Here is a 27,187-nt window from a genome sequence, read left to right as displayed (position 1 = left end):
GTGTTGTACAGAACTTGCAGTGCGCACTCCCATGTGATGCAGACCTGAGAGTGACTAAATCTAATTAAGCATGGGCGAATTTTGTGAATTTGCGATCTGCGAATTTGCAGATTTGCGAATTCGCAGTCCGCAAAATTTGCGGATTTATTATTTTTGCGTGTTCGCGGGTGTTCGCGGGGAACTTTGCGTATTCGCGGGGCGCTTTGCGTGTTCGCGTTTTTTTTTTTGCCTGGTTCATCACTGCCACCCTTCGTTTTTTATGCCCTTCTGCCCTCTGTATAACTTGTTTTTGTGCCTTTCTGCCCACTACCCCACTCTTGTTTGTGCCCTTTTGCCCTCTGCCCCACTGGTTTCTGTGCCCTTCAGCCCTCTGCCTAACTCATGCCCTCTGTCCCACTTTGTGCCCTTCTGCCCTCAGCCATAAGTCAGCTTCAACATGAAGCACTAATAGATAAAGTATAGCAGGTGCTTGAGTTGAAGGCCAAATTAAGTTACACAGTCAATAATCACCTAAGTTTGGGGTGATTAATGATTGTGTAACTGAATTTGAGATTCAACTCTAGCACTTGCTTTACTTTATCTATTAGTGCTTCCTGTTGAAGCTGACATTTTGTAACTATTTTAGTGGCTCTGGCAGCTTGACGGCGCCATTCTAAAATAGTTACAAAAAGTCAGCTTGAACTTTTGACCCAATCTGTTCCGCTCGCGGATTTTGTGGGAAATTCGCGAATCTCGCAGATTGCGAATTTACTGCAAATCCGCAAAATCCGCGAGCGGAACGGATTTTCCGCCCATGCTTAAAGCTAATGCTTCGATGCCTGTTCTTTGAAAGAGAGGAGGGAAAAGGAACATACTGTAAGACATTACCATGCTCAGACAATGTCCATTTCAAGACCGTGGATCACGTTTTTTAAGGGTAAGCTTCAAGAGCATATTCAAAACAGTAATATAAAGTAAGTTATTTGCCTTTTAAATTAATTAACTGGCATTTTCTGCAAAGCATGAATGAGCTATGACTGTCATAAATAAATTACTCCCAAAGCCTTTGGTTCTCCTTTAATGAACTTCTGCAGGAAGCATGGTGTTTGGCCCGTCAGTGACCCCTGGTGGACTGGACGGGAACTAGCAGTGGGGATGTACTGCGTCACCACAAACACTCCGTTGCCGGATGGTACTGCCATCTTGTTAGGGATCCTATTAAAGGAATAAAAAAGACATTTGTGAAAAACATATTTAACTATGTGGTTCCTCTCAACCTAGGTGATAGGATAGCAACAATGGATAGGCGTTCAAAGACCAAAATGCACAAGTCTATGTACGCACACAGGGCTGCCAAGCTTCCAGTCTGCTGTGCATGGCACTTACATGTAGTGTAGTAACGTGAGAAATTTCCAAGTCTTAGGTGTGAAACATTGAGTGACACTATTGTGCGAATGTAAAGAATGACCCAAGCAGTGAAATGCCATCTACTAGTGAAAGGATTTTCTCCAAAGCATAGGTCTTGCCTTATCAGCAGGAGCAATTATTCTAGTGTGGATTCTTCAGGACTACCCTAATGATAATTATAGAGCGCGCGGGTCACCCGACTATAACTTTTATCAATACTCACCTGGGCCCATAATTCAAATTCACTTTTACTTAATCAGGTAACCCACACTCTACTACCAGTTTATTTTGTTTCCACTAATTCCTATACCTTTGACTTACCAATCCTTGTCACTGGTACCTATGACCACAATGGATCAGGGAGTTAGATGTAAAAGGCAGTCAAATATCACAATAACATTTGCACTCATATAATAACCACAGACTCAGGGAAGGTTGAAATTCTTTATCTAATCGACATACATCATGGTCCACAAGTAAAAGGCAATGAGACTATCAATAACCAAGATCAGAAACAGTGAGAACTATGCAAAAGATATATTATACCAAGCATTTAGCAAGCTTGAAATAAAGGGAAGGTAAAACAAGGAACATACTATTTTAAAGTCTTTCGCAATTTGACTAAAGGAGGGTAAAGAAAGGGAACATACTAGATCAATATTTTCGTAATTATCATTGTTTTTTTAAAAAGAAAACGCAATATGCAATATTGAAACTCAATTTTAGCACGTAACTATAGGGAGGGGAAACATTTTGGAAACACAATATAAATTCAAATGATCAAACTTTCACTCCTTAAAGGGAGAGTAAAGAAAGGGAACAATTCTTCAATCAAGAAAAACATTTAACAATTGACTAAAGGTGGGTAAGAAAATGGAACACGCTATTAAAACCAGCAAACACGAATTTTCATTTACCAAGGGAAGGGTAAGAAAAAGAAACATATGCAATCAAAGCTTTGAAAATTAGAAAGGGTAAAGAAAAGGAAAGGACACAATTTAAAATGACAATTACCCACAAAAATGTATATTTACCTAGAATGGCGTGAAGACCAACCCTGGCCACGAATCAGTTGAAAAGACAGAAGAAACCCCAAAGAATATAGTTGCCAGTAGGCCAGCAGGTGCAGATTTGAATCAGGACAGGACCACCAAAGGTTAAGACCAGCACCCGCAGTTCAGTTGCAACACCTGCGATAGTGTGGATTCTTCAGGACTACCCTAATGATAACATTTCCCCAAAAGGGAACCTGACACAATAGCCCACCCAGGCCCTCATTTACGAGGACAAGCATCACTTCTGTGCTGCCAAAGCGTCACTTTTTTGAGGCTCTGCTAGTGCAATGTACCACAGTATATTTACAAGGCCACACAAACTCACTTTGCTTTCCATGACCTTGTAAATATGTGCCCCTTTCATGCAGAAAACTGCATGAAAGGGGCGTTCCAAGCTTATGCACATGGGTATGCCTGTGAGTGTTCCAATGCAACACCCATGGAATCTGAAGCATTCTCAGATTTACTAGGAATCGTAACCCTGGAAATGCGTCAGGGGTGGTGTTAACGAGCGGCAATGAGGAGAAATATCCTTATTTCTCCTAGTTTTTTCCTATTTCTATGTGTGTGGAAAGGGGCGACCACTTGGTCCCCCCGAACGTGTGGTGGAGTACCACGATCCCCCCGGGAAGCCGTTTTTTGGGCGGGAGGCGAGACTCGGCTGGTATGCCCGAAGCGGCGTAGCCGGGGCGCGCCTTTTCCCGCCCAAGAGTGGGTTGTCCTAGACACCGAAGCCGCTAGCCACGCCCCGGAAGCGGATTGGAGGCGGGTCCACGCCCGCCCAAAGAAGGATAAAAGGAGCAACAAGCCAAGGAAGCATCCTCTTGTTCCTGTGCTCTGAAGCTGCACCTCCCCGTTTGCACGTGAGCTCGAGACGGAACGAAGAGCCAATTTTGAAGGATTTAATTTTGTCTTTATTCTTTCAGAAAGTCAGCGTTGGACGATGCCGGGCAAGAAAGTCGGAAAACGGGTCGGTACTGATCAGATGCTCCGCATGCTGGTGAAAGACATGGCCGAGATGAAGAAGCAGATGGCGGCAATGAATGGTGTGGGGGGACCCAAGCGAGTCGTTGGACCAGCATTGCCGGGAGTAGTCCCTAACGGGAGAGGTAGAAGGGCCAAGAAGGGAGCGTCAGGGGGGGAGGCCCCAGTTCCCGAGGCGCCGCCGGCGCACCCAGATACACCAACTGAGGCCCCGATCCCAGTCCCGAACGAGGGGCAACCAATTCCGGTTGTAGTCACCCCCGTGAATGGGGACGATATGCCTCCCGAACTGGCTGCACAGTTGGCAGCATGGTTGGGGAAAGATAGCGAGGGGGCCACGGCTGATGAGGCCAGAGCAGTGATGAAGCAGTTACGGCAATCGAAAGATGCTGCGAAGGCACCATGTCCTCTTGTTCCCCCGCAGGCTCCCGTGGAACAACCAGTAGCGGGCGTGAGTTCGGCAGCGACTACGGTCACAGCTACCGGTTCAGGTAAGCAGCTATTGCCGATGGCGGGGGACGGGTCGGTACCCTCAAGGAGGGAAAAAGTGGCTCAGCATATCCCGATGGAAGTCAGAGAGAGGATATGGGCTGATAAATATGTAAACATGTTTTCTTTACTAACTGATCATTATGAGATTGAGCATGTGAAAATTCAAAAGGAATTTCTGCACCCTAGTGTTTGGCGCGCGAAAATGGCCGCCTTCAGAGTTGACGAAACGATAGGTAATTGGGGCAGAGCGTTTGGGATGTTCACCGCAATTATGGGGGAACGAAGGCCCGAACTGTTGGCTGAACTACCCGTGTATCAGACACGTATCATGGAGTTTTCTCAGACATATGAGGGTAATCAATGGTTCTTGTACGATAGCATATTCCGTAAGTCCAAGGAGTTCGACACATCTCTGACGTGGGATTGTTTCGACTCCATTTCCTGGCAAAAAATGGAGAAATCAGGCATGGCAAAGTCGCCATTGTTGGGGGGGAACGGGGGCGAGTTTTCCCGCCACTCGTCTGGGGTGCCCTTTCGGGCGGGATCAGGCAATGATCAGCACTCAAGGACCAATGGCAACTCAGGTAAAAAAAGGGCATGCTGGAGTTTTAACAGAGGCAAGTGTACAAGGCCCCAGGGGTCATGCAAGTTTAGACATGAATGTACAGGGTGTGGGCAGTCCTCGCATCCCGAGACCATGTGCGGAGCCAAAACGGGTGACACGGGAAGTAGAGGGGGCGCCAAACAGGTCTGAAATAGTCCGAGGGGCGCCTCTACCTACCCCGGTTGATACCATGGCAATGATTCCTTGGCTCAATGAATACCCGGATCATAGCTCCGCTGGGGTGTTGCGAGACGGGTTCTTGTATGGTTTCCGCATCCCGGCGGGGAATTTTCAGGGTAAAACACAATGTAGGAACCAACTGTCGGTTCTGCAGAATACAACTGTGGTTCAAGCAAAGATTGGGAAAGAGGTGACCCGGGGTCGGGTTGCCGGACCATATGACAGACCGCCAGTTCCTGATTTTGTTTGTTCACCCCTGGGAGTAGTCCCCAAAAAGGACCCAGGCGAATTTAGGTTGATACATAACTCCAGCTCAGCTCCAAGGGGTCTTTCGGTGAACGATGCGATTGACCCGGGAGTTTGTTCGGTGCGGTATGCGTCTTTTGATGAGGCCGTCGCCATGTTGAATCGCCTGGGGCCCGGAGCGCTGATGGCCAAATCGTACATCGAGTCAGCGTTCCGGTTGCTCTCGGTACACCCAGACGACCAGCGTCTCCTTGGTTTCATGTTTCAGGGACGCTATTACATGGATAAATGTATGCCAATGGGTTGCTCCATATCTTGTGCGTATTTTGAGAAATTGAGTAGTTTTCTTCAATGGGCGTTCACAAGAATAACGGGGTTTACGCATGTGATGCATTATCTTGACGATTTTCTGTTTCTGGGGGCAGCCGGGGACTCCGAATGTGCACAGGCTTTGAATGAATTTTGTGATCTCATGAGACATTTTGGGGTGCCATTGGCGCCAGGTAAGACTGTGGGACCGTTTACTTCGCTCGAGTTTCTTGGAATAGAGCTCGATTCCGAAGAGGGTTGCTTCCGGTTGCCCAAAGAAAAGGTAACAAAATTCAGGGCCTCGCTGGAAACATGTATTAGCGAGACAAAGGTGAATTTGCATCAATTACAACAGACTGTGGGTCAGCTGAATTTTGCCCTTAGAGTGATACCAATGGCTCGCCCTTTTTCCCGCTCGATTGCACAAGCCATGGTCGGCCTTAAAGAGGGGCACCACCGCACAAGGCTCACGGCAGAGGTTCGCCAGGACATGCGCATTTGGTTGGCATTCCTGGCGGATTTCAATGGTCGTGTGGTCTGGAACAAACCAGCGGTGTCCTCCGAGGAGCTGGGGTTGTGGACAGACTCGGCAGGGAGTATGGGCTTTGGCGCCATATTGGTTAATCACTGGTCAGCCCAGACATGGCCGTCGTGGTGGCATGAGAGTGGGCTTACAGGTAACATTGGGTTTCTCCAATTATTCCCTATTCTGGTGGCCTTGAAAACATCGCCTGAGGGGTTTCGGGATCACTCGGTGGTGTTCAGGTCTGATAACATGACCGTGGTTGAATGTATCAATAGTCAGGCAGCACGATGCAAATGGATTTTGAGATTGCTTAAAGAAATTGTCTTGCTATGTATGCAACTGAACGTCCTTTTTAGGGCAAGACATGTGCCAGGGGTGCTGAATCAAGCAGCTGATGCGCTTTCTCGTTCCCGTATGCAGGCCTTCTGGGATTTGCTGCCCACAGCGGACCCGGTGGCGGCACCATTTCCCGAAGCTCTCTGGTCTCTCGGTGCCCCGAACTACAAAACCTCGTGGGAGAGAGTTTAGCACCCAGGACAAGGAAGGCATACGAAGGGGCGTTCCGTTCCTATTGGTCCTTTTTGGGTTCTGCTAGGGGGGAGCTTTGGGGCCAAGAAGAGTATGTCCTGAAATTTTTGTTGTCGTTACATCAGGCAGGCAAATCAGTAGCTACGGCTCAGAGGCACCGGGCCGCCATTTCTTTTATGGCTCGGGCTCATGGTATCCAGGACCCCACAGCGTCTTTTGTGGTACAGAAGGCGCTGCGTGGGTGGCAACGCCTTGAGGGTCGCAGAATGGACGAAAGGCACCCGATAGGTCTGGAGAGGTTGGCCCTGTTACTGTCCGTACTCCCTGCAACATGTTCATCTCAGTCTGAGACAGTGCTATTCCGGGCCGCTTTTGCATTGCATTTCATGGGGCTATGCGGGTTAGCGAACTGGTAGCAAAGAACAAGCAGGATACAGTGGGAGGTCTGTGCCGAGAGCACATACAAATTAAGGGGGAGACGATGATGGTCTCGTTCGCCAGGTCCAAGACCGATCAGGGTGCAATCGGGGACAGTGTAGTAGTCCAGCGGATTCCCGGATCTCCCATGTGCCCGGTTGCATGCGTTGTGGAGTATTTAGCACTCAGGGCGGCACCATGGGGGGGAACCTTGCTGAGGCACGCAGACGCCACCCCACTGACTAGATTTCAGTTCAAGCGGGTGCTTGCGATGGCGATTACAGCCGCGGGCTTGAACCCGTGCGAGTTTGGGACCCATTCCTTCCGGATAGGGGCTGCTACAGAAGCTACAGCCAGGGGTCTGAGTGTGGAAAAAGTAAAACAGTTGGGGCGTTGGTCCTCGAATTGTTACAAAAGGTATGTGCGGTTGCACATGTTGTGAAGCTGATATCATGCACTCACGCTTCTTGTTTTTGTTTGGTTTACAGTTTCGCAAGCTTACGAGGCGGGGCGGACTGTGCAGTCGACCCGACACCTGGGAACCAGCGGTCAAAGACCACCGGCTGAGGAGAGAGTGGTGTGGGTCGTGGGCCACTCATACGTGAGGCGTGCCACGGGCGTATTCAAGGCAGGTGACATGATTCACATGGCTGGGGAATACGGGTACAGGGTGACCTTCTACGGAAGGGGCGGGCTCTGTATTGACCAGTTTAAAAGTGTTATGGAGGGCTTGCTAGGGCGGACAAGGTCACCGCCATCTATAATCATAGTGCATCTTGGGGGCAATGATTTGGTGACCACTGGTAGACGACTACTTCTCGAGGCGATACTATCCACAGTAAGTTGGTTGGCGAGAAGGGTTCCAGGGTGCACGATTGCATGGTCCCATATGATTCCGCTGAAAGTGTGGCGGGGGGCTATTTCGGTGGCTGCTGTAAATCATTCAGTGAAGAAGGTGAATAACAAGCTTGGTAGATTGTTCCGTACTAGTACATTGCATTCTATTCCGCATGGGTGTATCAGGGGGGATCGAATGTATCTAGAGGATGGAGTCCATTTGTCCCGGGTGGGGAATTCTTTACTCATAGGAGACTTCGTAGCCTGGTTAAAGAGTTTGCAGCCATGACCTTTAAGTAGGAGTTTTTGTGGGGGGTCCGGATAGCCGGTCAACTATCCGGCCTGTGGCGGTAAGGTCATGATCGGTGAGCAGTAATTGGATGATCCCTAGAGGTGGGGGCGTCACCCATTACGGATGGGAGCGCCCGGGGGGAGGCGGCCATTGGCCCCTCAACGGGGAGGCGGTCCTCTCTAAGGATGGGGACGCCGAAAGGGAAGGCGGCCATAGGCCCCTCCCTGGGGAGGAGGGGCTGCAGGGCCTCTCCTGGGAATTTCCCGGGGCCAGGACATCTGCGACGGCAGATGTGGTAAGTTGTGTGGGGTGGGAGGGGGGTCTACGCTACCTTCTAGACACCTCACACGAGTCCTCGGACGACCACTAAGATGGCGTCGAGTTAACATGGGGCCCCCGTCAAGACAAGGGAAATGGGAAATAGGCACAAAGGTGTAGTCCTCTGTGCGACCGCCCCTCACAAGTGAAGGGGGAGTTCTGGGTTAGGGATCTGACACCGGTTACGACCTTGCCGTTGGCCCGTAATGTTAGGATGTACAATTTCAATTTTTAGAAATGCATTTGCAGGATGTTTAGTATCGGCTAGGAGAACCTTTGTATTAGAGATGTGTTAAGGTTAGCCAAGAACATCGTAATGTGGAAATGAAATTGTACATGATATGAAACTGTTATTTTAATGTTTTAATTTTGTTTCATATTTTAATAAATACGGCCGGGAGGGTAACTCCCTCCCGCCTTCCAAAAGTTCAGAACCGTTTCCGTATTCCCATTCTTGGGGATTGTGTTGAGAGGGGGTGGCGGGTATCTCAGCCATATGGAAAGGGGCGACCACTCGGTCCCCCCGAACGTATGGTGGAGTACCCCGATCCCCCCGGGAAGCCGTTTTTTGGGCGGGAGGCGAGTCTCGGCTGGTATGCCCGAAGCGGCGTAGCCGGGGCGCGCCTTTTCCCGCCCAAGAGTGGGTTGTCCTAGACACCGAAGCCGCTAGCCACGCCCCGGAAGCGGATTGGAGGCGGGTCCACGCCCGCCCGAAGAAGAATAAAAGGAGCGACAAGCCAAGGTAGCATCCTCTTGTTCCTGTGCTCTGAAGCTGCACCTCCCCGTTTGCACGTGAGCTCGAGACGGAACGAAGAGCCAATTTTGACCCACCCACCAGCCCCTGATGACAGCGAGTTGTCTGAATAAAGTCGTGTGACGTGGTATTGTTTTTCTTACAGGTTGTTCTGAATAAAGTTGGTGATTTGATATGCAATAAAGTTGATAATCTTCATTTTAAACAGGTTATTCAAAAATAGTTGCACCAGAATTGAACAGTGATTTTCTGTAGAGTTTATACTTTGAATGCCTAAGTATAATTGTTTTCTCCTCTTTTAGTCTTAGTTTGTCGTATTTATTGTTTGGTCGGGCGGTAAGGTCATGATCGGTGAGCAGTAATTGGAAGATCCCTAGAGGTGGGGGCGTCACCCATTACGGATGGGAGCGCCCGGGGGGAGGCGGCCATTGGCCCCTCAACGGGGAGGCGGTCCTCTCTAAGGATGGGGACGCCGAAAGGGAAGGCGGCCATAGGCCCCTCCCTGGGGAGGAGGGGCTGCAGGGCCTCTCCTGGGAATTTCCCGGGGCCAGGACATCTGCGACGGCAGATGTGGTAAGTTGTGTGGGGTGGGAGGGGGGTCTACGCTACCTTCTAGACACCTCACACGAGTCCTCGGACGACCACTAAGATGGCGTCGAGTTAACATGGGGCCCCCGTCAAGACAAGGGAAATGGGAAATAGGCACAAAGGTGTAGTCCTCTGTGCGACCGCCCCTCACAAGTGAAGGGGGAGTTCTGGGTTAGGGATCTGACACCGGTTACGACCTTGCCGTTGGCCCGTAATGTTAGGATGTACAATTTCAATTTTTAGAAATGCATTTGCAGGATGTTTAGTATCGGCTAGGAGAACCTTTGTATTAGAGATGTGTTAAGGTTAGCCAAGAACATCGTAATGTGGAAATGAAATTGTACATGATATGAAACTGTTATTTTAATGTTTTAATTTTGTTTCATATTTTAATAAATACGGCCGGGAGGGTAACTCCCTCCCGCCTTCCAAAAGTTCAGAACCGTTTCCGTATTCCCATTCTTGGGGATTGTGTTGAGAGGGGGTGGCGGGTATCTCAGCCATATGCATTCTGCAGCACATTTAGAAGGAGGAAATCGCCTCCATTGATTGTTTTGTGCAGAAAGTTGTCCCTTCTTGCACAAATCAATCATCCAAGCAACACAGGAACCTTTGCAACATGGCACAAGGGTGCCTGCGTTGGCGCTAGGCCGCTTTTTCGGTTCTGGTGCAGGAGCCAGTACAGGAATGCACCATATTCTTGTAAATATGGTGCATTCCTGCACATTTAGAATGACGCAGCATGGCACTGCATACTTGCTTGCAGCACGGCGCTGCTCCATTCTAGTGTTGATGAGGCCCACAGTGCCTATCCAAAACACCCCTAGATCCGGCATTACTTTGGTGTCACTGATTTCGGAAATTTGAAATGCTTATCACTCAGCAGTTGATAATGTATTTCTCATTGCTCCCTTTCATGCAGCTAATAAATCAGAATGTATTTTAATTAACAGTATTTAGCATCCAAAGAAATGTTGGCTGGAATGCTTGAATTAATCTGAGCCACTGTTAATTATTTGGGCCGCATTCCAGTCCATAGCTCTTTTTTCCACCCTGCCACCTCAGATTAGACCTAGGTATATGCACATTAACCTTGTTCCTGCTCAATGAAACCAAGCTACACCCAACTGAAGAGCTGCAATCAAGGGGAAAACGGTCTTGGGTTGCATGTTTCGGGTTCACCGAGGACTTGGTTTAGCAGTTTGGGCTGCACTGTACCTAGCTGAGGAGTGTCAACACTGATTTGCATATGGCTGGGACCAAACTGAGGTGTCATGGTGTGCAAAATAATAATGAAGTGGGATATGAGTAATTAACAATGGTTACTAAAGGGTACTGAAGTTATTTTAGAGATATTGCATGAGTTCCTCATCCTGCACTAGTGTTGACATGCTTGTTGCACTGAAGAGCTGCCTGTGGCCAGGCATTGTCAGATAAACTTAGTTTGCCGGCTCATCTTTATGCTGACTGCTGACGTACCACCTGTTTCTAAATGATCACATCTGTTTACAAGCTGGAAAGCAGAGCAGAGGATCTTAGAGGTTGATATGCTAAACCAGAAGAAACATGTTGTAGTTCTACCCTGTTTGAAAAGGAGGTCTCTAGTTGGCAATGGCTTGAACCCTGTCCAAGTGAGAGCCCTTATTCTAGTCAGGGAAAGGGAGTTACACCTTCAATAACCCCTGCACACCCCCTTGGTAGTAATGTATTTGTACATACACACACAGCAACACACTGGAAACCCTACAAAAGGAAACCACACTAGTTTAGATAAAGAACAAAAATGTATCTGAAGTAAACAGACCAAAATGACAAAAAGTCAACATACACAGGCAGATATATCACTTTTAAAAGGTTTAAAATAGTTCAGTCCATAGGAAATTATGGATGTGTCACTTTTATCACAGAGTACCTGGGATGCGTCAGAATCAAAGAGGAAAACAGGTGCAGGGGAGATGAGGCACTTGAAAAACAAAGCAATACATCTATTCCTTACTCCCAGTGTAGGTGATGCATTGGTTCCCTACTGCCACGGGAGGTGAGCAAGTGGATGCACTTGCCAGGTCAACATGGCAGGTAAAAACTCACAGACACCGCAGTGGCAGCACTCAGACATGTTTGCAGGGCTATTCATGCGGGTGCCACAATCAGTGCTGCAGGCCCACTAGCTGCATTAGATTTACAGGCTATGGGCACTATCAAATATGCCAATCAAGAATAACCAATCATAATCACAATTTACACAGGGAGCGCTTGCACTTTCACACTGATCAGCAGTGGTAAAGTGCCCAGAGTCCTAAATCCAGCAAAAACAAAACACACCACACAGTCAGAAACAGGAGGTCAGAAGTAAAAAAAGACTGGGGAAAAAGACGCCAAGGATGGCCAGTTTAACATGCCCAGTGGAGAGTAAGTCGGCATCTAGCGCAAGGGGAAAAGGCCCTGAAAGGAAAGTGGAAAGGTGAAAACTGGCTAAAAACGTAACTATTGCAAACCAGACTTTGACTACTCAGCTAAGCTGTCAGATGTCCTACAGAGATACTAAAGAAACCTCACTTCAGCGAGTGCAGTGTGTAGTGCGGTATAGGTCCTGAGATGAGGTCCTATTCGTTGGCTGGCACTGGCAGCCATGGTCATAACACACAACCTAGTGTGAGCAGCAGCACATAAGGCTAACTAAGGTAGCACAAACCAGTGCCCGGATTGCGAGGTAGATAATGCATTTGCAAGGGCCATTGAGACATCGTCCTGGAGCACGCTTCCAGGATGTCAGCTCAACTCTCCTTATATGTGTGACTTACTTAGCACAATAATGGACAAAACATGCTCATATGTGTTAGTTTAACACTAGATGTGTGATACTTGGCAGGGCTGCATACAATACTTTCTGCTCGGCTCAAGCTGCATATAGTAAGTGCAAATAAACAGAAAATGAATCCATGCTGTCTATTATTTTTAAATCCATTTAAACAAGATCCTTCTGAACTTGAACACTACTATTACAAAAAGACAGCAGAAATCTCAAAACCACTTTCATCAAGCCAAAGATGACAACTCCTGAGATTAAATTTTGTTCTGTAAATCTATATCTATATCTGAATTTTCAGCTTCTAACCCTCCACCACATTTCTACATTAGAAGGACATTATTCCAGCATTTGCACATAAGACACATCCATGCCCATAAAATGTTTTGGTCTGACTTTCAAATCTGTTTCAGTATGTAAATTAAATTTCACAGATTTGTCTGCAGTCATATCCAAACCATAACTAAATAGTACTGGTTGTTCCCTATTGGAGCAGGATACAGTCACATTTGCATACTGCTGATCTCTATCTGGAGTGGCATATTGGGTAAAAAAGTCTACACTTCCCTGTTTATGTCTGTCTTGAGGATATGTTAGAAGTAAATAGTCTGGAGTTGATTTAAGTGCAGGTTGATATTATTATCCTCAATATTTTGACGTACACAAAAAAACAATGGAACAAATGCAGGCTAAGTACGTATAAGTGACAGAAAGTAATTCCAGCATTGCACTAGTCAGTTTTCATGTCGGCTGTGACAGAGCAATGTTCTGCAAAACCTACTGTTTCCAATGTACAGATAATGAGTGGGTTTTGTGTCAGCTCCCTTTGGCAATTGGCTTCTTTTTTTGATTCCCCTAAATTTAATGATCTGAGATCTTGACAATCACATCTTACAACATCTCAGAGGTGTATTTCAACTTGCCATCATGCTATTGACCACTGGTTGTATCTTTCTACCCCTTTTAAAGCAATTTAATTGTGGTACATGATGGACTAATTTACATCTGGAAAGAACCCTGAGCGGATTGTTAAAGGATGGATGGACTGCCCACCAAACAGTCAGGTAAAGGAGGCCAGTGCCTCCGTGTGCCTGGGTGGCAATCTGCCTGCTCTGTAATGGTACCTACATGCTTGGGAGGGATCTCACTACCTTAAACGCAGGCACCAGTGTAATGATTACTGTGAACTGTTTCGAATACAACCACTCAGATTGAGTTTGTTTTTGACAATGGAAAATGCAGTGGTCCTGCCTTACAAGGAGTTTTCTCGGAATCATTGTTTGATTTCCATACCGGGAACCACCATGTGCCAGTCTAGCAATGGTTGAGTCGAACCATATATGATGGAGCAAATGTTATTGAAATGGTTGGGCAATCAGGTAACGGATTTCCACTGGAAGTGGTAGCAGAAGATCCACTAGTGGAACAATGTGGTTCATCCACCTCTAAATGGTGCAGGAAATCAGAAGTTTGGCGGGCTGGATGAACTGCCAATTTATGGTGGTTCTCCTGCTCTGCAAATCTTTATGACCAGCTCTTTTATCACACAGTCATAACTTTAACTCATAAATGCATCGTAAGCAATCCTTTTTGTTATTTCCTTTGCAGTGAAGTTGTCAAGACTCATTCAAGTTTGACCTTAAGATGGTGCTTAATTAATTTGTTGTTATTACACATTTTTGTTGTTTTATCCTTAATAGGTTGGACTGTCCAAATGCACCTTGTCTGTCCTGTCCTTCTCATCCAGGTCACACCAGTCAAACAACACCCTCAGTCCAACTCCATTGGCAACATCAATACTGATCTAGCAAACTAGGTTTCTGTAACATGATAGTAATTAAATAGTTAACTAGTAGTTAAGTGAGCATTATGCAGGATGTTGCTACTCACTACTAAGCACAATCTGGGTAACTACACAATTTCCTCCAACAGTCAATGCACAACTTAAGTCACATTGAAAAGTCAACGTATAAAACAGTTTACATGTGGAAGGTGGTGTTAGAGCCCTTCTCAGCATTAGGACAAAATACCACGTTTTTAATATCGTTAAACAGAAATATCGGTAAAACAATATTTTGATACAAAAATATTGTGATGCAGAGATATCATTGTGAATAATATAATTTTTTCAGGTAAGCAATATCATTAATAAGGATTTGTTGTTGTTAATATCGTTTTCAATAATATAGTTGTGAAGAATATGTTTTTCTGGTTATTTTAGTGTGTTTTAGTTCATATATTAATTTTATGTGTTATTGTTTAAATAATTGTTATTAATGTTTTTAAACATAGTTTGGAATTGTAAGTGATTCAGAATGTTTTATATAAGTCTTAATAGTGATTAATAGTGTCGAAGCAGGTTGTTGGGTTTATAAGGGTCTAGGGAGGGAAGGTAATTAAGTTATAATAAATAGTAATTCATTAATTAATTAATACTTTTTAAGTAAGTATGTGATTGCTATTAATTATGTATCATATGGACTGATTTAATTATTTATATTTTAATTATAATTAATGTATAATTAAATATTTAATTGATTAATGATGTAAATTGTGTAATAAGTGTATATATTTGTTATATATAAGGTGTGGGCTGCTGGGTTTGTAGGGTTGTTGGGTGGGAAGTTAGTTAAGTGATGAATAAACAACCATTATTTTTAAATTGCTATATAATCATTACATTGATTTTAATAATTTTGTAAATTGGTATATATATATATATATATAGTAAAATCTCCTCTCATCAGCAGGAAAACACTCAGACACTCATGTCATTAAAACTGGAATTTTTTGAGCATACTGGAGTGTCCTGTGGATGGGAGGAGATGGAATTGTATAGTAAACTTGGACCGCCTAATCTTGACAGCTTTGGATATATATATCTATATACATAAATATATATATCTATATACATATATCTATATAATATATATATATATATATATATATATATATATATATATATATATATATATATATATATATATATATATATATATATGTGTATATATATATATATATATATATATATATATATATATATATATATATATATATATACATATATATATATATATATATATATATATATATATATATATATATATATATATATATATATATATCACCTACTGGCGATAGCCAGTAGGTATATATAGTTAGGATTTTTTCTCTATGGAACTTTTTTAAATTCTATGCCTAATAACTTTGGTGTTTGTGGACGGAATTGGCTGAAATTTTCAGGAAAATGGCACATTTTGTTTCTGAGCAGCTCCTGGAAATTTGGGGGGGGTTCGTCAAGGGGGGGCCGAGAAAAAAGGGGGGTCCCAAAATGCGTTTTTCCCATGTTAATTTCCATAGGGCGGTTGGCCTCACTTTTAGCCCGAACGGCTGAATGGATTTCCACGAAACTTGGCAAAATTGTAGGGACTGTTAGCCCGATGTGCCTTTGCTAGGTCTCAATATATGTGCTTCAGTGGATTTTGAGAAATTAACGTTTAAAACAAGATATATGTAACAGAGCTCCGGGTAGCGCTCCGGTTAGCGAACTTTTCGCGTATCGGAACTTTGCGAAGCGAAGCTGATTGGCTCTCCGGTGTCTGTCAACATTCTAAACAGTCCGGAGCGACCGCCATCTTGTCTCTCGGTAGGATCGAGAGACAAGAGGAGGCCAAAACAAAGGGGGAAATGAAGGAAAGGGGGCAAGGTAGACCCCTTCTGACCCCCTAGGATTGATGAGGGGGATATTATAGAGCCACGCGGGGCCCCAAAAAAAAAAAATCCGATTTTTTCGCCGTAGAGACGCGTCTTGGTACGCGAACCGGGCAGCTAACCGGGAAGCTAACCGGCAGTGTAACGGGAGTCTGAGGAGTAGCTGATTGGCTGTCAACATTGTAAACAGTCCGGAGCGGCCGCTATCTTGTCTCTCGGTAGGATCGAGAGACAAGAGGAGGCCAAAACAAAGGGGGAAATGAAGGAAAGAGGGCAAGGTAGACCCCTTCTGACCCCATAGGATTGATGAGGGGGATATTATAAAGCCACGCGGGGCCAAAAAAAAAAAAAAAATCCGATTTTTTCACCGTAGAGACGCGTCTTGGTACGCGAACCGGGCAGCTAACCGGGCAGCTAACCGGGAAGCTAACCGGCAGTGTAACGGGAGTCTGAGGAGTAGCTGATTGGCTGTCAACATTGTAAACAGTCCGGAGCGGCCGCCATCTTGTCTCTCGGTAGGATCGAGAGACAAGAGGTGGAAAAAAAAAAGGTGTAAATGAATGAAAGGGGTAAGGCAGACCCCTCCTGAACCCCTAGGATTGATGAGGGGGCTATTAAAGTTCCCCGCGGGGCAAAAGAAAAAAAAAATGGCGATTTTTCGCGGTAAAGGTGCTTCCTGGTACGTTAACCGGGCAGCTAACCGGCAGCGTAACGGGAGTCCGACATATTGTGTTTTTTGAACGTTTGTGATATGTGCACGTGTGGATTTTGTCTAATTAAGGTTAAAAAAATATATGATGTCACTGACCATGTCATGAATGATGTAATATGTGACATCATTAGCAGTGGATTGCGGGTCCGCGATATATAGTTAGTGCAACTAACTATATATGGAATTTCAATGGTTTTGTGCAAATAAAATAAGGTTTTTTAAATGCTAATCCCTAACTATATATGGTCTATAACCTATGGTGAATATATATATATATATATATAATATTTTTTTCTTTTCACTACAAAAACACAGGCTTCAGCGACGTTGTAGTTAGGCTGACATTTTACTCGTACATAAACTGAGAAATTCTGCCGTTAAAGTTAGCTATATACACCCATACAGAACCTTACAGACCGCCACTCACACATAGAGTTACTCTCACACTTAGTCACCCAAAGAATCCGTCACACTGCCATTTACTCACGTATACAGTTATACACACCATCTCACTTATTCATACAGATAGTAACACATACTTACTTCTACATACTGACACAAGCATGCACTCATCCATACCGCCACTCTCACAATCACTTACTCTCACATATAGTCACTAATAAATGTAAATGTAAATGTATTGCGATTTATATAGCACACGTATCACCCGAAGGCATCAAGGCGCTTGCCCTGGGAACCCGTCCTGGTATTCCCCTGTGAGATAACCCCAGCAGGGTATCCACAAGGTGAAAGCCAGGCATCCCGCCGCGAGGGGCCGTAGTGGAGATTAAGCAAGCTATTGCCCAGAGTCGCAGAGTGTGAACCCGTGAGTCGAGTAGGCACCGGAACGATAATTATCGAGTCTGTGGAATTTTTTGAGCCCAAGACCCGCCGAGGCGGGGAATTGAACCCTGGTCCAGGACTGATCTCAGCTTCCGGGTCTGCCACCTCTAACCCCTGAGCCACACTTCTCCACTATAATATACTCCAACACTCACATATACTATCTTTCACATATGTAGTTACTCACATATATACCACTGAGACATCCATTCACTCACCAACACAGCTATACGCACACTCACTCACCAATACAGCCCCTGGCAGATGCACTCATGAACACATACAACAAGTGAATCACGCACTACCACATCCATGCAGGGAGTCACAGCCCCCACCCACGCAGACACTCAGGCACCCATACAGTTGCTCAGACAACCAATCATTAACCTATATAGACACTCATGTAACTACTCTCGAACCCATGCAGCCACTTACACACTAACTCACAGTCATTGACACAGATTAGGTATTCACCCATGCATTCACTAAGGCATGTTTAACCACTCACTCATACAGTCAGTCACGCACCCACTAAATCATCCATTCAGACACTCATACATCCACTCATTCTTCAATACACCTCAGCGTACATATATATAACATTCTTAAACTTTTTAGAAACACTCAGTCACTTGATTATGTCATTTTATATGTCATCAGTAATCTCACTGACCATGTCATGAGTGATGAAATATGTTACGTCATCTCCAGTGCATTGCAGGGTTGCAAGTTATAGTGAGCTCAGCTAACTATAAAGGCTGAATTTCTCTGGTTTTGTTCAAGTAAAACGTCAGCCTAACTATAACGTCCCTGAAACGTGTGTTTTTTCTGTGAATTTCTAAGGATTTTCAGCTGCTAATTCCTAACTATAACGTCCCTAGAACCTGTGTTTTTTTCAGTAAATGTGTACGTTTTTTTAAGTGCAAATTCCTAATTGTAACGTCCCTGAAACCTGTTGTTTTTTCACTGAATTTCTAAGGTTTTTTAAATGCTTATTTCAAACTATGTCTACATAGGTAGAACATGCACTGAAAGAGGAAGAAAGGCGCAGAAAGAAGAAGAGACATGCAGAAAGAGGGCAGAGAAGTGTGGCTCAATGATTAGAGCGGCAGACCCTGATGCAGAGGTCTAGCCCGGGACCAGGGTTCAATTCCCCGCCTCGGCGGGTCTTGGGCTCAAACATTCCACGGACCTGATAATTCTCGCCTCGGTGCCTATTCCAATCATGGAATCCCACTCTGCAACTCTGGGCAATAGCTTGCTTAATCTCCACAACGGCCCCCACAACGCTAAGGATGCCTAGCCTCCACCTTGGGGGTGCCCAGGAGTGGACGCCTCACAGGGAAAGCCAGGATGGGTTCCACAGAGGTATTCGTACAAGCGCCTTGAGACCCTTGCGGGTGAGTAGTGCGCTATACAAGTATCAATTTACATTTACATTCACAGTGAAGTGCAAAAAGAGTAAGAAAGGTGCAAAAAGAAGCAATAACAATGCATAAAAAGGCAACAGAAATCCTGAAAGAGGAAGAAAGGCGGAGAAAAATGCAAGAGAAGTACAGAAAGAAGCAACAGAGGTACAGAAAGAGGCCTACTTCGACTCTACCTTAGCAGAGACTCATATAAAGTAGCCTAATCAGAATGTTAGACCTACCAAATGTAAAACAGCAATCCTAACCATATAACTGTTGTAAGTCTCACCAAATTTGTGAAGGCATTCATATGAGTGTGTCTGTGACCAGTGACATGTTTCTTTAAAATAAACATAGAAATACTTAAATACCTGTGTTTCAAACAGCATACTCTGTACATTTGTGTACAAAAAGGTGTATATATTTCTTTCTGTTCATAATACAGGTCAAATGGGTATTCAATCCTTTATTTGAGAGGCACAAGGACACCTATTTACTTAAGACATGTCTGCCTGTGCAACCGAATGACAGAGCAGAACTAAGAAGATTTGACCACCTAAAAGAGAAGCTACCTGCTTTTTAAGCAACCACCTTCAGATGCATAGCACATATGAGAATACATGTACAAGTAGACATATAGCTCAGTCATGAGAGCACACAGACCTTTAAGCTTGACAGCTTGCACTTTCCATTTGAATTGAGAAACAGTCGAGAGAAGTACAGAAAGAAGCAAGAAAATTGCAGAAAAAATCAAGAGAGGTGCAGAAAGAGTAAGAAATGTGAAGAAAGAGGCAAGAGAGGTGCAGAAAGAGGCAAGAGAACTATGGAGAGAGTCAAGAGAGTTGCAGAAATGGGCAAAGGAGGTGCAGAAAGAGGGAAAAGGGGTGCAGACAGAGGCAAGAGAGATACAGAAAGAGGGAAGGGGGTACAGAAAGAGGCAAGAGGGGTACAGAAATTTGCAAGAGAGATACAGAAAGAATCAAGAGCAGTGCAGAAAGAGCCAACAGAGATGTAGAAAGAGTCAAGAGGGGTGCAAATGAGGCAAGAGAAGTGGAGAAAGAATGAAAAGAGGTACGGAATGAGGCAAGAGGGTATACACAGAGGCAAGAGAGATACAGAAAGAGGGAAGCGGGATGCAGAAAGAGGCAAGGAGATGCAGAAATTTACAAGAGAGGTGCAGAAAAAAGCAAGAAAAGTGCAGAAAGAACCAAAAGCGATGCAGAAAGAGGCAAGAGAACTGCATAAAGAGGCAAGAGAGGTGCAGAAAGAGGCAAGAGGGGTGCAGAAAGAAGCAATAGAGGTGCAAAAAGAAGCAAGAGAGGTGCAGAAAGAGGGAAGACAAGTGCAGAAAGAGGCAACAGGGGTGCTAAAAGAAACAACTGAGGTGCTGAAAGAAGCAACATAGGTGCAGAAAGAGGCAAGATAAATGCAGTGAGGCAAGTGAGGTGCAGAAAGAGGCAAGAGTTGTACAGAAAGAGAGAAGAGGGGTGCAGAAAGAGGCAAGAGGGGTCCTGAAAGAGGCAAGAGGGGTACAAAACCTGGCAGGAGAGGTACAGAAACAGGCGGTAGGGGTGCAGAAAGAGGGAACAGGGGCAAAGGAAGAGGCAAGAGAGGTATAGAAAGAGGGGAAAGGGGTGCAGAAAGAGGCAAATGAGGTGCAGAAAGAGGTGACAGGGGTGCAGAAACAGCCAAGAGAAGTGCATATTGACACAAGCGAAGTGCTGAAAGAAGCAACAGAGGTGTAGAAAGAAGAAAGAGAAGTGGTGAAAGAGATAAGAGAGTTGTAGAAAGAAACAAGAGACATGCAGAAAAAAGAAAATGAGATACAGAAAGAGGCACGTGAGGAAAGGAAAGAGGCAAGAGAGGTACATAAAGAAGCACTAGGGGTGTAGACAGAGGCAAGAGTGGTGCAGAAATAGGGAAGAGGGGTGTAGAAAGAGACAATAGGGGTGCACAAATATGCAAGAGAGTTGCACAAAGAAGCAAGAACAGTGCAGAAATAACAAAAAGAAGTGCAGAAAGAGGCAAGAGGGATGCAAAAACAGGCGAGAGAAGTACGGACAGCAGGAAAAGAGGTGCAGCATGAGGCAAGAGGGGTACAGAAAGAGGCAAGAGAGGTGCAGAAAGATGCAAGAGAGGTGCATAAACAGGTAGAAGAGGTACAGATAGAGGGAACGCGGTGCAAAAAGAGGCAAGAGAGGTACAGAAAGATGTATGAAGAATGTAGAAAGAGGCCAGAGAAGAGCTGAAAGAAGCAACAGAGGTTTAGAAAGAAGCAAGAGAAGTGATGAAAAAGACACAAGATTTGCAGAAAGAAAAAAGAGAGGTACAGAAAAAAGAAGGAGAAGTGCAGAAAGATACAAGTTAGCTGCAGAAAGAGGCAAGAGAGGTGCAGAAAGAGGCAGGAGAGTTCAGAAAGAGGGAAGAGAGGTGAATAAAGAGATAAGGGGGTGCAGAAATTAGCAAGGGAGGTGCAGAAAGAAGCAAGAGAAGTGCAGAAAGAGGCTATTGAGGTGCATAAAGAGGCAAGAGAATTGCAGAAATAATCCAGAGGTGCAGCAAGAGGGAAGAGGGTGTAGAAAGAGGCAGAAGAAGTGCAGAAAGAATCAACAGAGGTGCAGAAAGAGGGGAGATGCAAAAAGTAGATGTGGTGTGCAGAAAGGGGCAAGAGAAGTGCAGAAAAAGGAAGAAATGTGCCCCAAGAAGCAAAAGAAATGCAGAAAGAAGTGTGCCAAGAGGCACATTTGCAGAGTGGTGTAAAAAGGGGTGCGACCTCGGACCACCTCTCAGCAATCCCACTGTGTGGAGCTTACCCGCGGTACCTGGTGGGCTTGTTGGCTCACAAGGACCCTTATGATTCAAGGACACTTAAACCCCCAACCCAGAACAGACCAGGAGGTGTGTTTGCAGAGTTGTGCAGCGAGGGGGCTGTGTGGAGCACTTTCTTTGATATTTTTTGGGTCCTGGGGACGCCATCCCCCAGGACCTGAGACATTTAAAAAGAAAATTGTAAAAAAATGGGAAAGAGGCTGTGCCAGCATGGCCACTTCTTTTTTGTTTTAAATGTACATTTAAGGGAGGGGGCCCCATTTTCAGCCCCGGACACCCCATCCTCCGAAGGTTTTCCTCTTTTTAAAATATTTTTTTAAGGGGAGAGGGGCCGCATGGCTCCTCTTCCCTGGATCTTTTTGGCCCCGGGGAACGCTTTCCCCGGGGTCCTAGCCTCACTTTGGGGACCGCGGGGTGAACCCACATGTTGGCTCCCCACCTCCTGCTGGAGCGGGCATTGCTTTTGGGCAAAGGGAACTCATGAATCCAGCTCCCATTGCCCACAATCATTTTCTGCTCTCTCTTACATGAAGTGAAGCAGTGTTTGCTATGACCCTGCCAAAGCAAATTGCAATGTCCCATGGGTGGACACCCTAGGACATTGTTGGAGCTGGCCCTGGGGGTGGCAGTCTCCAGGGCCAAGGAGGGCTCCTGAAGTGGGGAAGTGTGGCACCCTCCCACTTACACATAGCCCTGGAGGCAGTGGTCCCCGGGGCCGGGGGTCCACAACTGACATATATGTTTGAATAAAGTGTGCACCGGGTAGGTGGTGGTCCCCAGGGCAGTGTAGGGGGGCAGGAGCCCCCCCACACTTAATTTATTTTGAAACGCCCCGGGGAGGTGGCAGTCCCCGCAGCTTGGGGGCCGTGAGGTCCTCCCGCCCAAAATTACCTAATACCCCGGGGAGGTGGCGGTCCTTTCGGCTGAGGGGGGGCCACACTTGGTTTTTTAAAAAGTTTTTGGGCGGATCGCGGACCTTACAAAATTCCTGCCAAAATTAAAAAAAACTGCTTCATAGGCCTACTCAATGGGTCCCTGTGGGACACCGTGAGTAGGTCTAGGTGGTCAGGGTGTTTCTACCCTGCCCTCTTGTCTTCTCTTTTATCATTTTGTTCACCTTTTTTCTTGTGACTCAGTTCAACTGAGTCACAAGATGGCTGCCAACACATCTTGGTTTCCTATGTTGGCAGCCAATCAGAATCAAGCATGTGATCGGATGGGTTTGTGGATCCACCGTGGTCACCAGATATTGATATTTGTTAATTTTTGATTTTCTCAGGAACTACTGATGGATTTAGACCCTTTAAAGCAAAGAGTGCACTCTAGACCAAGCGCTACCTCTCTGCCAATTTTGGTGCAATTCCATTCAGCAGTTCGGGCTGCAGCTGCGACAAATGTTTCCTATGGAAATTAAATGGAGAAAATGTGTTTTGGGACCCCCCTGTTTTCTCGCCCCCCACCCCCCCCCCTTGATGAATCTCCCTGAAACTTTCAATACAGGAGCTGACCGGAGTGCCCCATTAGTTTTAAAAATCACAAATATTCGTCAAACAGCACCAGAGATATTGGAACCTATGTCCTAACTATAACTACCTACTGGCGAAAGCCAGTAGGTAATGTAAACCTCTGAGCCGAACCTATGAATATGGTGCAGGAGCTCTGAAACACTATTGAAAGAACAAGGGAACCCACTTGGTAGGTAAGGACCAAGGGTATCACTATCAAAAGGCAACAACGGTCCTTACAAGGGGAATTACAATATCAAATAATTATAGGCCACAATATGCACTATAATGAAAAGAGAAGTCCAGCCGGACCTCAAATTTAATCGATAAGAAGATGAAAATTATATCAAACAAACATAAATACAGTGGGACACAATCCTGTATCCAACAAGGCTAGACAAACAATAAACAATTTACAAAGGTACGGGGTTTTTCAGGCAATTAACATATTTTGAGCAGCTACAAGATTAGTAAAATTGATTTCGCTTGACTCATGTAGAAAAAACTAAATTATGCCACATAATAATTTTGTTTTTTCTACATGAGTCAAACTACATCAATTTTACTAATTATGATATGATTATGTAAATGCAGGTGGGTACCACAGGTACCCCCCCGTGTGCCACCCCCCTTTGGCCTTCACTCTGGGGGCCCACAGGGGGCCCCCAGAGTGAACAAAGCATGCCTTTACGTGGCGGCATGCGGGCGGTGTATGACAGACACCGCCTGCATGTTACTCGTTTTCCGCCCCGGCCGCAAGGCGACCGGGGCGGAAAAGTGGCGGGCGGTGTTTTGCTCCGCCGTGGTCCCCCCCGCCATTCTAATATGGTGGGGGGGGAATACAGGGAAGGATGGCGGGCGGATTTCCCCCGCCAGGCTGGCGGTGGCAACCGCCAGCCTGGCGGGGGCAATCCGCCCGCCATCCTAATGGGGCCCATAGTGTTAAAATGCTTTAAAAAATTGATAATAAATAATCAATTAACTTTTATATGAAAATAAGCAAATTTCCAAATTTAATTTCAAACAGCCAAATAATTAAATTTGCGAAAGCCATAAAAGACACGAAAAAAGAGTTTTCACAAAGGTACCAAAATCGCTATCAACAGTATCTAAAAGGTACTAATTTACAAACATTTAAAAATAATTAATAATTAGTGAAACATAAATACCCTTTATAGATGTAGTGAAGTACTTTACTATATAAACTCCAGGAAAGTGTATGAATACAGAAAGTGAGTGATAGTGTAGAGGTGCAATTTACTAATTTAACTCCAAAAAGGGGCAGAAGTAGGGAAAGTGAGGGATAGTACAGGGGTGCAAATTACTATTCCTACTCCAGGAAGGTGAAGCAGTAGGGAAAGTGATGGATAGTATAGGAGTATTAAAAGTAATAGATAGCAGAGAAGAATACAATCACAAATAATTATTTCTTTAAATCCAAACATCAAATCACATAATCTTTCTTCTCATTTTTTACAGATTCAAATCTACATTCCAGAAAACACACAATCCAGTCTAATCCAAAAAAAACATTTCCAGCAGAATGCAACACCCAAAACTAAAAAGGTAAAACAGATCAAAATGCATCAATGTAAAAGTAAACAAACAGAAAAATGTTCGTATTATAACTCCATGAAGGTTTAGCACTAGGGATAGTGAGCGATAGAGTAAAGGTGCAAATTACTATTCCTACTCCAGGAAGGTGCATCAGTAGAGAAAGTGAGAAATAGTAGAGGGATACAAATTACTATTCCAACTCCAGGAAGATGCAGCAATAGGAAAAGTGAGGGATAGTATAGAGGTGCAATGTACTATTCTAACTCCAGGAAGGTGCAGCAGTAGGGAAAGTGAGGGATAGTATGAAGGTGCAAATTACTATTCTAACCCCAAGAAGGTGCAGCAGTAGGAAAATTGAGGAATAGTATAGGGGTGCAATTTACTATTGTAACTCCAGGAAGGTGCAGCAGTAGGGAAAGTGAGGGATAGTATAGATGTATTGAAAGTTATAGATAGCACAGAAGAAATAACAAATGATTTTTAACTTAAATCAACGCATCAAATAACATGATCTTTCTTTTCATTTTTTACAGATTCACAACTACATTCCTGAGAATAGCCAATCAAAGCTAATCCCAAGAAAACATTTTCCAGCAGAACACATCACCCAAAACTAAAAAGGTGAAACAGATCAAAATGCATCAATGTAAAAATCAACAAACAGCAAAAAGTTCGTAAAATAACTCCATGAAGGTTTAGGGATAGTGAGTGATAGAGTAAGGGTGAAAATTACTATTCCTACTCCAGGAAGGTGCAGCAGTAGGGAAAGTGAGGGATAGTATAGGGGTGGAAATTACTATTTTAACTCCAGGAAGGTGCAGCAGTAGGGAAAGTGAGGCATAGTATAGGTGTGCAAATTACTATTTTAACTCCAGGAAGGTGCTGCAGTAGGGAAATTGAGGGATAGTATAGATTTGCAAATTACTATTTAACTCCAGGAAGGTGCAGCAGTAGGGAAAGTGAGGGATAGTATGGGTGTGCAATTTACTATTCCTACTCCAGGAAGGTACAGCAGTAGGGTAAGTGAGGGATAGTATAGGGGTGGAAATTACTATTTTAACTCCAGGAAGGTGTAGCAGAAGGGAAAGTGATGGATAGTATAGGTGTGCAAATTACTATTCCTACTCCAGGAAGGTGCTGAAGTAGGGAAAGTGAGGGATAGTATAGGTTTGCACATTACTGTTTTAACTGAAGGAAGGTGCAGCAATAGGGAAAGTGAGGGATAGTAAAGGGGTGGAAATTACTATTTTAACTCCAGGAAGGTGCAGCAGTAGGGAAAGTGAGGCATAGTATAGGTGTGCAAACTACTATTTTAACTCCAGGAAGGTGCTGCAGTAGGGAAAGTGAGGGATAGTATAGATTTGCAAATTACTATTTAACTCTAGGAAGGTGCAGCAGTAGGGAAAGTGAGGGATAGTATGGGTGTGCAATTTACTATTCCTACTCCAGGAAGGTACAGCAGTAGGGTAAGTGAGGGATAGTATAGGGGTGGAAATTACTATTTTAACTCCAGGAAGGTGTAGCAGAAGGGAAAGTGAGGGATAGTATAGGTGTGCAAATTACTATTCCTACTCCAGGAAGGTGCTGCAGTAGGGAAAGTGAGGGATAGTATAGGTTTGCAAATTACTGTTTTAACTGAAGGAAGGTGCAGCAGTAGGGAAAGTGAGGGATAGTATAGGTTTGCAAATTACTATTCCGACTCCAGGAAGGTGCAGTAGTAGGGAAAGTGAGGGATAGTATAGGGGTGGAAATTACTATTTTAACTCCTGGAAGGTGCAGCAGTAGGGAAAGTGAGGGATAGCATAGGTGTGCAAATTACTATCTCTACTCTAGGAAGGTGCTGCAGTAGGGAAAGTGAGGGATAGCGTAGGTTTGCAAATTACTACTTTAACTCCAGCAAGGTGCAGCAGTAGGTAAAGTGAGGGATAGTATAGGTGTATTGAAAGTTATAGATAGCACAGAAGAAATCACAAATATTTTTTGTTTTTAAATCCAAACATCAAATAACATAATCTTTCTTTTCATTTTTTACAGATTCACAACTACATTCGAGAGAATAGCCAATCCAAGCGAATACCAAGAAAACAGTTTCCAGCAGAACACAACACCCAAAACTAAAAAGGTAAAACAGATCAAAATGCATCAATGTAAAAATCAACAAACAGCAAAATTTTCGAACCATAACTCCATGAAGGTTTAGCACTAGGGATAGTGAGCGATAGAGTAAGGATGCAAATTACTATTCCTACTCCTTGGAAGGTGCAGCAGTAGGGAAAGTGAGGGATAGTATAGGGGTGGA

General features: G+C 44.7%; 1 protein-coding gene across 1 annotated transcript in view; it reads right to left on the bottom strand.

The window, feature by feature from the left end:
• LOC147740916 (membrane-spanning 4-domains subfamily A member 4A-like) overlaps nucleotides 1–27,187 on the bottom strand; it is a 119,563-nt gene that overhangs the window by 79,653 nt on the left and 12,723 nt on the right. Inside the window, exon 2 of the mRNA XM_086936021.1 lies at nucleotides 1,035–1,194. Coding sequence (XP_086792147.1) covers nucleotides 1,035–1,181 — 147 coding nt within the window. The 5' untranslated portion in view covers nucleotides 1,182–1,194. The remainder of the gene's footprint in view (nucleotides 1–1,034; nucleotides 1,195–27,187) is intronic.

Source organism: Lissotriton vulgaris, chromosome 1_1 (assembly GCF_964263255.1).
Source record: "Lissotriton vulgaris chromosome 1_1, aLisVul1.2, whole genome shotgun sequence".
NCBI classification, from domain to species: domain Eukaryota; kingdom Metazoa; phylum Chordata; class Amphibia; order Caudata; family Salamandridae; genus Lissotriton; species Lissotriton vulgaris.
Note: the sequence above shows the minus strand (reverse complement) of the source record. Positions and strands in the feature narration are given on the sequence as shown.